The 12,260-nt window shown below is 39.9% G+C and overlaps 1 protein-coding gene and 1 long non-coding RNA gene across 14 annotated transcripts in view; one reads left to right on the forward strand and one right to left on the reverse strand.

Annotated features, from left to right (window-relative positions):
- Positions 1 to 10,289, reverse strand: LOC148759026 (uncharacterized). Its single transcript, XR_016021112.1, has 3 exons — positions 10,152 to 10,289; positions 4,666 to 6,387; positions 1 to 925 (listed from the first exon to the last, which is right to left on the reverse strand). It is a non-coding gene; the product is annotated as an uncharacterized LOC148759026 (long non-coding RNA).
- Positions 9,418 to 12,260, forward strand: part of PHC1 (polyhomeotic homolog 1) — a 21,103-nt gene continuing 18,260 nt past the window's right edge. For 6 of the 13 annotated variants that reach the window (XM_074326050.2, XM_074326051.2, XM_088797821.1 and 3 more), the window contains exon 1: positions 10,049 to 11,291. In XM_074326050.2, coding sequence (XP_074182151.1) covers positions 11,288 to 11,291 — 4 coding nt within the window. In that variant the 5' untranslated portion in view covers positions 10,049 to 11,287. Of the gene's footprint in view, positions 10,025 to 10,048; positions 11,292 to 12,260 lie in introns of those variants that run through there. The other 7 variants (XM_019713493.3, XM_019713495.3, XM_019713497.3 and 4 more) reach the window with 4 other exon arrangements.

Raw genomic sequence — 12,260 nt, forward strand, 5'->3', positions numbered from 1 at the left:
TCAAAAGTATGTATTTTATTAATAATACATCATCTTTCTTCCTCTAACAAGTATCCATAGGAGATATGTTTTCTTGTGTGTGTGCATGTGAGTAGATTGATAGGTGTGTGTATGGAGGGTTAGAAAGGCAGGAAGGAATAGAAACAAATTTAAAAGATAGAAAACAACCAGTATAAAAACTACAAGGCATAGACAAGAAGTCATCTAAAACAGAGGGTTTTTAAAAAAACTATTTAGCTACCATAGCATGTTTGAGAGATAATTTCACATGCCATCCCTATTCTAACTCATGTCTATAACGGGAGAAGGATTGTGTCTAATTCTGGCTGCCAGCATTAATTCACCCACTTAAGAAAATATTGTACTTCTCTAATTTCTTAAATGGGTGAACCTCTATGGATAGCAATTTTGCAATAGTTACTGAAATATAAAACATACATATATTTGACCTAACAGTTACACTTCAGGGAACTTATTTTACAGTTGTGCTTGCATCTATGTTTATTGATACATGTTTAAGAATATAGTGATTATAAAATACTACAAATAACAAAAATGTCCATAAAAATATCTATACTATATAATGACAAAAATTTCCATTCAATGCATCACGGAATACTATGGAATTCTTAAAAAAAGAATATAACTGCTCTACATGTTCCCTTGTAGAATAATACCTAAGGTCTAAATACCTTAGGCTAAAAACCTTGGTGGTACCTTTGTTTTCTTTCTTTTTCTCACATCCCATACACATTGTGTCAGAAAATCCTGTTGGCTCTAGCTTCAAAATAGATCCAGTACTGGTGACTACTTCTCACCATTTCCACCGTTACCACTCCGGTCTATTGCAAATGCCGTCTTTGTAGTCTACCAACTTTCGTCCTTGTCTCTCATGCTTGTTCTCAACACAGCAGCCAGAGGGATCCTGTGAAAAAACGTAAATCAGATCACATTACTCCTCTAATCAAATTCTTCCACTATTTCTCAGAGTAAAAGCCAAAGTCAGATTTTGTTTGTTTGTTTGTTTTTAATGATCACTATTTGCTTTCTCCTTCCCTCCTCCTCTCCTCGCTGGCATTCCCACACTCCTTTGCAATTTTGACCTCATTTCTAACTCCTCTCCTCCTAGCTCACTCTGGTCCAGACATACTGTGCTTGCTGTTCCTTTAGGTGAGGAAACATTTTTCCTTGACCCTCTTAGAATTCCTGGCTGGGTCTGAAAATTAAACTGACACAGACAGATTAACAGGAGAAAAGCATACAAATTTAATATAATTTTGACATGACAAGGGAGCCTCCATAAGGAAATGAAGATCTGAAGAAACGGTTAAACCTGAGTAGTTTTATGCTAGGTTTGATGAAGAGCAGACAATAGAGGACAAATATGATAGGCCAGAGAGTATGAGGTTAAGTGTGATAAACTGGGGGAAACTGAGCCAGGCCTGTTTGTTCAGATTCTTCTCAGCATCAGATGCTCTTCTCCACCAGGTATAGTAAGGGCACCTCTCACATGAGGGTTCATGACCTGTTTCAAGGAAGAATGTTGGGGAGAAGATCACTCTGACTTTTCTCTTTTTGCTGTTTTCTCAAACTCCTTCAGCTTAAAATATTCAATACGCCAAGGAGTCATATTTTGGTGTGTCCAGAACCCAATCATTTCTCTACACTGGTAGAGAAATCACACTGGTACATGATCCTTCTGCCTGGAGCAAGTATATACATGGCTGCCTCTCTCTGTCCCTCCCTTCAGATCTCTTCTTAAATACCATCTTCTTTGTGAGGTCTACCCTAAATAAATTCTAAGCCTCATCCCTCATCTTTTCATTTAAAAATTTTCCTCTATTGCACTTGTCATTATCTAACATTGTAGAGATTTTAGATTTTACTTATTTGTTTATTGTTTTTCTCCCTCACTAAAATGAAAGCTCCATGAAGGTAAGAATTTTGTCCACTTTATTTACTGAAGGCTACCCATGACAGAAAAAAATGACTGTCTTACAGTAGGCCCTCAAACTATAGTGGTTGAATAAATGGATGAATTAGATATAGGGTATGAACTAAAGGGAAGAGTCAAGGATGAATGCAAGTTTTTTTGGCTTGGACAACTGGGATAGCCCTTTTTCTAAGCTGGGGAAGTCTGAAGGAGGAGCATGTTTGCTGCAAACTGTTGGTGGTCTCCCATCCACATATCTAGAATGCATTCTGGAAGGAAAACTCAGGAACAGGCTCTGATGGGTCATCTATTCTCCCTGACTGTGGCAATTCTTGTTTCTTTACTCAGATTTATAGTTGTCAAAAAAAAACAACTAACCAAACAAACAAAAAAAACCCCCAACCTATTAGAAAGTTAGAAATAGAAGGAAAAGGTTACTAGGTGTTCTTTCAGTTTAGTACTGGGCTTGCATCTTGATTGATTTCCTATTGACTGGGTCACTCTGCAACTCTGAAGAAACAGAGAGTAACTCATAAATGGCAAATAGTTAATGTGCAGTAGTGGGAAAATTAATCTTTAAGGTTACAGTTCATGTCCAATAGGACATTAACCAATTTTGTATCCAACCCAGCTAACATTCTTTTATTAAATTGCCTGTAAACACCCAGTTTCTCAAATGCACTTTGAACTGATTTTAATATCTCACTGATTCTTTCATGAATTAATGAGTTATGTAAAATCTTTGACCCATATTCATTTTATATTTGCATGAGAGTTATGATTCTACCTTTTTGAAAATCATACTTTCATATGGTTTTCACAGAACTGAAAAACTGCCCTTCAGAACGATTTTGACCACTTACTCTTCGATCAGTCCAAGCATGTGATACATAAATTTTACTCTTGTTAGCAAACAATGGAGTAATGAAGTTGACGATTAGCTGGACTTTAGGCAGCAGAAAAGGTCTAAGATTAGGTGCTGCTTTTTGATATACTGATTAGTTCATATGTTAGTTTTTTTCTATTGCTGCTATAGTAATTTTTCACAAACTTAGTGCTTTAAAACAACACAAATTTATGGCCTTACAGTTCTATAGATCAGAAGTCTGACATGGATTTCACTGGGTGAAAATCAAGCTGTCATTAGAGCTGTGCTCTTTTCTGGAGGCTCTAGGGAAGAATCTATTTCCTTTTATTCCCCCGCCTCCCAGCTTCTGGAGGCTTCCTGCAATGCTCAGCTCATGGCCCCCTTCCATCTTCAAAGCCAGCAATGGCAGGGTGAGTCCTCACATTGCCTGACTCGACCTGTCTCTTCTCCCTGACTTATACCTTTAAGGACCTTTGTGATTACACTGGGCTCATCCAGATAATCTAATATAATCTCCCTATTTTCAGGTCAGCTGTTTGGAACCTTAATTCCATCTGCAACTTTAATTTCTCTTTGCCTTAGCATAGCACAGTCATAGGTTTCATGGATGGGACATCTTTGGGGCTATTATCTGCTTACCTTAGTTTATAAACAGACAAAGGAAAAAACAGAATTTAGGGAAATAATATCTACATCTTCTTTATTTTTTGCTGAGACATCTCCCCCATATCTTTGTGGTCTGATAACCAGAGTTATTTCCCATGTTAACAAAGGCAGAGTGGGCCTTCCGTTGCATGTATTTACAATGGCAAATGCCAAGCATCTTTGTGCAAACATTTATGTGTGTGCTAAGCATTTTAAATAGGTCTGCATTACTCTATTTTCACACTGTGGAAGATGCGATGTAGTTAGAGCTTTGGAGTCAGACAGACCTGAATTTAAAATTGACCGTATTACTTACTACTCCCACGAACTTTGAACAATTTACCTAACTTTCCTGAGCTTTAATTTCCTCACCTGTAAGTTAAGAATTAATAATAGCAAATAGAAAAGGTTATTGAGAGGGTTGAACACAATAACGTATACGAAGCCACCAACAGAGGCTTTAAGTATATTTTGAATCTTTTTTTCCCTTTAGACTTCTTCCCAGGGGCTTAGCTCTCTTGGCAAAGAGCATATAACCCCAGAGGATATACATTTAGTGCTTCCTCTCAACATGGATTTGTACCCAAATCCTGGAAAAGTAGACCAGAAGACACACTTGAATGCCAAAAGATGTAAAGTTTGTACATAGGAAATGGAATACTCTTTTCATATAAAATTATAGTAATGAAGGGGATCAGAATATGCCGCCCCCCAGAGGACATGAAGAGACATTTTTTTAAAGAGGACATACAGATGGCAAACAGACATATGAAAAAATGCTCAACTTCACTAATCATTAGAGAAATGCAAATAAAAGCCACAACGAGATACCACCTCACCCCAGTCAAAACGGCTATCATCAATAAATCAACAAACAACAAGTACTGGCTAGGATGTGGAGAAAAGGGAACCCTCGTGTACTGTTGGTGGGATTGCAGATTGGTGCAGCCACTATGGAAAATGATATGGAGGTATCTCAAAAATCTGAAAATGGAACTACCTTGTGACCCAGCAATTCCACTCCTAGGTATCTATCCGGAGAAATCCAGAACTCTAATTCAAAAAAATTTATGCATCTCTATGTTTTTTGCAGCACTATACATAATAGCCAAGACATGGAAACAACCAAAATGCCCATTGGTAGATGACTGGATTAAGAAACTGTGGTACATTTATACAATGGAGTATTACGCAGCCATAAAGAAGAATGAAATCTTACCATTTGCAACAATGTGGATGGACCTAGAGAACATTATGTTAAGTGAAATAAGTCAGAAAGAGAAAGACAAATACCATATGATCTCACTTATATGTGGAGTCTAAAGAAAAGAATAAATGAATGAACTAATCAGAAACAGTCTCAGAGACATAGAGGAAAAACTGAAGGTTGCTAAATGGGAGGGGAGATGGGGATAAGGGGGAAGGTGAGGGGATTAGAAAGCACAGTAGGTAACCACAAGATTGTCATGGGGATATGAAAGTCAATTTGGGGAATGTAATCAATAATGTAAAGATTTTGTAGGGTATCCGATGGACACTTGTCTCATTAGGGAGACCACCTCAGGGATGATGTAGATGCCTGATCACTGCAGTGTACATCTGAAGCTGAAGATGAATAATAATGTCAACAAAAATTACGTGTGTGTGTGTGTGTGTGTGTGTGTGTATGGTTACAAAAAGCAGAGTACAGCATTAGGAATAGAGACAGTGGAATTGTAATAGCTGTGTGCGATGTCAGAGGGGATAGTGGATGGCGGAGGGGGGTTGTCACTGTGTGAGGGATATAAATGATAAATGTCTAACTATTACATTGTTTTGTGCACCTGAAACTAATAATAAAAAAAGTGTTAAAAAAATGAAAATAAAAGAATATGCTGCCCCCAAATATACTACTTTGACATAAGTATTATTTTGCGCTAAAGGCAATTGAGAATTAACAGATGCAGGAAGAATTCTTTGCTTAATAAATTTCCCTTTGAGGAAGGTCATCTCCAGCCCTCCAACCCGTACCTAGGAAGAAAAGAGAGCACTGTTCCCCTATAGTTTAGCAGTTTATGTCCCTGGAAGCCCAAAGCCTCTTTCATTTGTTAAGAAGGATATATAAACTCCTGAGTTTAACCACTTCTTTGAGTTTTAATTCTTTTCTGTGAACTCCCATACAAATAAGTATTAATAAAAATTGTGCCTTTTCTCCTGTTGTCTTTTGTTAGTTTAATTCATATGCCCCCATTAATTGAATCTAAGTGAATAGAGGAAAAGTTTTTCCTCCTCAACAATAAATTAATTAACTCATAAACTCATTAACTAAATTGTGAGTTAAAAAAGTTGTGATATCGGCTAAGTAAAAAATAAAGAGTGGTTTAGATACATTTGGTGATGACAAAACTATATTGGGTTACTAAAGGAAACTAAAAATAATAGCTTGTATTGTGTGTCAGATACTGTATGAAATACTTTATAAACATCTCAGTTATTTCCAACAACTACTAGGTGTTATTCCCATTTTATAGAAAGAAAACCAAAACTGAGAGAAGGTCACATGGCAACTGCCTAAAATGGTGATGCCTTTGTTATTGTGGAGCATTTACAGGGACATGAAAGTTATCTTAAGTTTCAGTTGCCTGATGGGGCACCTCAGGCATGAGTGGCTCCTTCTTGGACCTAGAAATTTATTTCCACAAAATTTATTTAGGTTTTATGTGACGTGGGAGCCTTCATAAGGAAGTGAAGAGCCAAAGAAATAGACTGGTATATTTTTATGCTAGGTTTGTTAAGTGTAGATAGTCGTGGAGGAATATCTTAGGAATGTGAGGTAAGTGCAGTTAACTGGGGGAAACTGAGCAAGGCCTGTTTGTTAGGACTCTTCTTGGTTTCCTTTTGTCTTCTGGGATAAGGATGCTCCTTTCTTCCTGGGGCACTTCTCACAGGAGGGTTTTATGACCTATTTTGGAAAAGAAGAAAGAGGAGAGGAAATCAGAGCAGTTTTCCTGTTTCTGCCATTTTCTCACATTTCTTCTTCTTAAAATGGTCAGTATGCCAAGGTGCTATATTTTGGGTGAGTGTGTCCTGAACTCCATTATGGGTATTAATGGTGCGGAATGAGAAGTATCTTTATATCTTTGAATTTCATTGTCTTCTGTATTTTTTTCCCCCAGTTCAGAGAATGGCAAGTATCTAGGCAATTAATTACCAAATATTTTTTGGACATCTTCTATTTGTCAGGTATTATGAAATGCTTCTCTTCTACAGTCATCTTTTAGCCTTCAATTTCTCCACTTAAAATTGAGGGTGTTGGATAATTTTAAAGTTCTTTTTTGCTTTAAAAATCTATCTATAAATCCTTTTAATCTTCATTTCATTTTGTTCCAACTAGACCTTAAGTGGCATACAGAATTGTGGTGTGATGGAGGTGGCATATGCATCCGATTTCACATCCGAAATTGCTGGTGGTTAAAGGTTTTGATTTCTTCCCCCCCACTTCATCCTACCCATATTTGCATTAAAATGTGATCACATACGCTTACTTGCTTAGTTACTTGTAAAAAGACACATTCCAACGACACTAACACCTCTATGTGTAAGGTCCAATCTCTTCCTTCACAATTCATTGCACAATGCTGGGCTTGGAAGAGAAGTTTGAAGAATGTCAGTTGATGTGCAAAATTATATTAGCCTACTTTCTATTTTATTTGCTTTTGTTGCTTCCAAACAGTGGATTTCCTTTCAAATCCTAATCTTTCCTTATTAAGATAAGTTTGCAGTGGGAGGGCTTCGATTTCTACTTACCAGATGGAATGCATTTCCTTTTCACCTATTTAGGCTAATGACTTTCAGTGTTATGCAGAGTAAAGAAATTATTTAGCTTCCATTCACAAGAACTGTTTGGTTTGAAAAAGAAAAGACTAATTCCAGCGGAATCATTAAATGAAAATGAGAAAGTTTAGCAAAAAAAAAAGTCAGTTGTGGATTTTCTAGGAAGCATAATTGTTTTGCTCTGTTTAGATTGAGTTAAGCTCTTCAGTACCAGTTATCAAGATGATTTCATCTACGGCGATTGTTTTCTTATGAATGGAGGTTTTTTAATATTTCACTTTACTGTTGATATAGTTCATTTTTATCCTGAAATTTTCTTTGAAAAATCCCTTAGACCTATGACCCTGGAAGACTGGTGTGTCATGGAGAGAAATGAACTTGAAAAGAATTACTGTGAAACATGGGGTACAAGCTTCTGTGAAAGAAGTTTAAATTACTGGCCCATATTCAATAAGGCATGCTCTGTGAGAGACTATTCCTAAGCTGGATTTATATCAGACATTCAACAAAATTATACACCATCACTTTCTTAGCCCCTACCATCATCTAAATGTGTAACTTTTAGTAGATGTAGGGGCTGGTGATCCAGGAAATATAAAAAATCTTTAGAGGTGGGATGTAACTATATGCATTGGTAGTGATTCTGCTCCACTTTTATTGAGGCTGAAATGGCCAGGTACCCATTAGGTATGCAAGTTCCATAGGTTTGCAAAAGCAACTATGGCATTTGATTGCTTATCCTTGGACTATATTGCAGGCCTTCTTTAGACACTTAACAGTGATAATTCTCCTATGGGACCTATGGAAGCACATGAGTAATGTTTCTTGACCTGAATATCATATAATCTGAAAATTTATCTATCTACCAATTTCTCATTGGTGCTAGGATATTTATCTTAGCCTCAATATATCCATTCTAAGTCTCTGCACAAAAGCTTTAAACTTAGACATGACACAAATCTAGGTTTGAATTAGATGACTAATGCTTTACCTAGTTTTTACCACTAGTTCTCTGCCAGAATGTTTTCAATTCATCTTCAGCCAAAGCCTGTCATCATCCATCCTGGCAACATACCCTTTCACCTCCTCCCACCTCGTGTCTTTGTTTTTCCAGTCCTTTGGCTGCCCTCCGGTTTCTTCCCTCACATACTTGTCCGACTGGTTCCTAGAAGCCTGGCAGATTTTTCTGATATAAATCTGGCTACTGATAATTAAAAGTCAGGAGTCCAAACACTCCTCTCTCAATGCAAATCTAAATGGATCTAATTATAAACTAAGAGAACAGTTCTATTTTTTCCCCCCTGTAAAAACAAACCATGCATTGGCTTTTAAAGTAGAGAATAAAGAGCCGGTTGACAAATAACTGGATAGAACAGAGGTTAGGAAAAGACGTAAGGTAAAAGTAGTTACTGGGCTATAACAACAGAAAAAGGATCAATTCTAGTTATTAATCCACAAGGCGTTCCCTAGCCCATTCTGTAAAGGTTAATGAGGGCAGTTATCTTTGTTCTGTGCACTGATGTGTAATCCAAGCTTCCAAAATAGTGAGCGGCACATAGTAGGTACTCTATAAATATTTGCTAAATGTTCAAAATCTAAGAGAATTAAAAACTGATAAATGACAAAGGCCACTGCCTTATCAAATGTTTAGTATTCCCAAAGACAGCCCCATTGTTCTACTCTCTTTATACCTCCGCCTTCTCCCTTGTTTTTGTCGTTCTAATTCTCGCTTTTACATACATATTTAAACCTAAGAAGACACAGCACACGAAATCCCTGAAATTACAGACTTAAACATGTTATTCAAAGCAAGTTATATCAGGTTGCTGCTTTTAGATGAATGTCAACTCTTAATGGGTTCACTGTTTCTGTGCAGCATTCTTTCCCGCCTTCTTGGAGTTGAGGTGAGAGATTAAACAATCTACATACTCCTTTTTCTCAATCTTTTTTTCCTGTTCTCTGCTTTCTTCGGCTTTATTTCCTTTCCCAGTTGATTCTTTCTCTGGGGTCGTAGCTCTGCTTTCTCCCTCTCTTCCTGTTGGTCCCTTTGATCCTTTTTTTCTATCCCTTATTCCCAAAAGCTCCAGAAAATACCTTCTTTTCCCCCCTTTTCACGTCACTTCCCTCCCTTCTCCCATATCCCTCTCCCTCTCTGTGAGAGGTGACTTCCCCACTAGAGGCCAGCACTTTCTCAGTTTCGTCGCTCCAACCGGCGAGCAGAACTCGGAGGAAAGAAGGGAAAAAAAGAGGAGAAAGAGGGAGAGAGGGGAAAAAACCCCGGGGCCCAGAGCGCAGAGGCCCGGGAGCGGCGTCGTCATGGCAACGGGCGCCGGCAGGAAACGAGGGACGCGCGGAGGGAGGGGGAGGAGGGCGCCAAGGGGAGGGGGAGGGCCGGGGGAGGGGTCCGGCTGCCCCGGAAGCACCTCCCCGCTAGCCCCCTCCTCCAGCCCGGCCCGCAGCCCCCAGCCTGCATCCCCCACCCTCTCGGCCCGGCAGGAAGTGACAGGCCTGGAGCGAGCCCCGGAGGCCTGGCAGAGCCGCGGCCGGGTCCCGCACCCGGAGCGGCGGGAGGGGCGGGGAGCCGCGGCCGCGCCGGGTGCCTCCCACCCCGCCCTCAGCGCCCCCGCCCCTCCGGGAAGGGGAGGAGGCGAGGGGAACCCGCCGCGGAGGCCGATTGAGCCCCCTGCCCAGCCCGGCGACCGGGAACCCCCGCACATGAGGTGGACGCCCCTCGGGATCACTTGGGTGCAGAGCCAGGCGCGAAGGTAACCCGGAGACCGCGGGCTGGGGAGGGCAGGACCTCTAGGGGCTTGGCTGCGCGGGGAGGTTTCTCCAGCCACCTCGGTGTGTGGAACGCCCCAGGTACCTCCCCCAGTTTCTTTCCCTGCCTACCTCTAGCGCTTCGCTCTGCGGTCCTTCGGCTCTGCCTGTCCGAGACTTCTTGCTATTCGTGTCGCTGTGCTTAATGCTGTCTGTCCGTTACTCTAGTTGCTTCTGACTGCTCATTTTCTCATTCATTTTCCCTCTCTGACTTTGGTTCTCCCATTGAAGCATGCTGTCTAGTTATCTCCCTGCTTTTATGGTCCGCTGAGTTCCTCAGCCTCCAATTACGTGACTTCTGTTTGTCTTCTGCCTGTCTTACCGCTATCAGTAAGCACATTTCCCTGCTCACTTGGGTTACTTCACTCCTGGTACCCCACTCTGTCTGCCCCCTTCCCCCGGTGTATTTGACTCCCTTTGGAATCTCATTTTCATAAAGGTTCTATATACAACAAGGACTCCTGGGCGTCTACTCTCTCTATACTCCAGATTACTTCCATTTCTTTGGCACAGTCTTCCCCGAACCACCCCCTTCTCCCGCCTCCCGCCCCCATGCCCCATCCTTTCTACAACACAGAGTTTTATGCTTAGGGGAATTGATTTCCTCCAACTCTTGGCTCAATAGGCCCAGTACCAGTTCCACTTCAATATCCTTTCCTAGCTCCCTTCCAGGGGTCTGTGCTCCTACCCACCCAACCCGTACACACCAAATACTACCTTTCAGGATGAGCGTGGTTTAGCTACTTAAGGGGACCTGCCTGGATCAGCTTCTCTTTCTTCCCATTTAATTCTGAAAACTTAATTCTGTGCCTCCTAAACTTTTTGTCTTCATTTTCTGTACTTAATTTTACAGTTTCAACACTGATCCCAAACAAATACATTTATGTGCCGGGGACCTACGAATCCTGGTTTTGATGACAATTTCCCTTGATTTTTTTTTTTTTTTAACCTTGTCCTTTTCCATTTCTATATCCATTTCACAATCTGAAAAAAATATTATTAAGGCTTGCATTTTGGGGGCGATGAGGGGGTAATATAACTTATTATCATTTTCACCTATGAATGTAGGAATTAATGTCCGCTCTAGCTAGTAAAGGGGGTCTCATGTCTCTGAGTCCAGTGAACTAAGTCCAGTGATCTATACAACTATGCGTGCTGCCTCTAATCCTTACCCACTTTTTTTCTTCACATGCTGATAATGAGGATTCATGGGTCTGTATCTGTTTAGTGCTTTGATATTTTGGCAAAAGATGTGGGGCCAAGATAGACTAGAGTTGAAGCTGATATGATTTCTCCTGTGTACTTGGATTATATCCATGTTTGCAGTGACGTTTGCTATTCTTAAGTGAAACTGAAGAGATGGGCAGTTCTTGGGGGATAATGATGCGATCAGATGATACTAGAAATGGAATAACAAGAAATGTCCCCAACTCTATATCTAACACCAAGTGGTTTGATTTTATTTACTTTGCTTGTTTTGGATGCAATCATTAAGATAAATCTACCATAATAAAACTGTTGACAGCCTCTAGCAGAAATTCTGGTTTGATGTTTACATTCCTAAATAGTGTTTTGCTGACCTAAGATTTCTAGTGGCCCCATGCCTCAAAAGTACAAAATATAGTGTTAGGTTTAACAAAAGAGAAAAAAAAAAAAGAATGAACAAAAAAAAACACCCTTATTGTCATTTAGTGCTGGTTTAGAGGTACCTGTCTTCTTGCTCCTTCTCTCCTATTTCATTGTTTGGTTCTTACCAATGTTTTCATAGGTCTTTTTGCAAATTTTAGTGTAGACTCCAGAGGGTAAATTGTGACCACTTTACTGGACTAAAAAATTGAATCTTACTTTCTTGAAGATTTTCATTGCTGTATATTTAATGTCTAATACTTGGGAGTCATTTGTTAAAATATATTCAGCTGTGAAGTGATCTTTGCAGATGGGGAAACTGAGGTATAAGAAGGGAAATTGACATGCCTGATGTGTTATTATTAATAGCCTGAGCTGGAACCAGGCAGCTATTTGGGCTATAGGCCAGCTCTTCTACCTCCTCGTTTTGTGACTTTCCATGGTGCATTTTACATATGTGTATCTTAGGATAGTGAGTACTCAAACTGAGCGACACTGCCTTAATCACAGATATTTTTTCTGTTTTGAAGAAGCATGTGCTAGTGTAAAGACTTG

The sequence above is a fragment of the Rhinolophus sinicus genome, chromosome 1 (genome assembly GCF_057876585.1).
Source record: "Rhinolophus sinicus isolate RSI-liver-muscle chromosome 1, RSI-T2T, whole genome shotgun sequence".
NCBI lineage: Eukaryota > Metazoa > Chordata > Mammalia > Chiroptera > Rhinolophidae > Rhinolophus > Rhinolophus sinicus.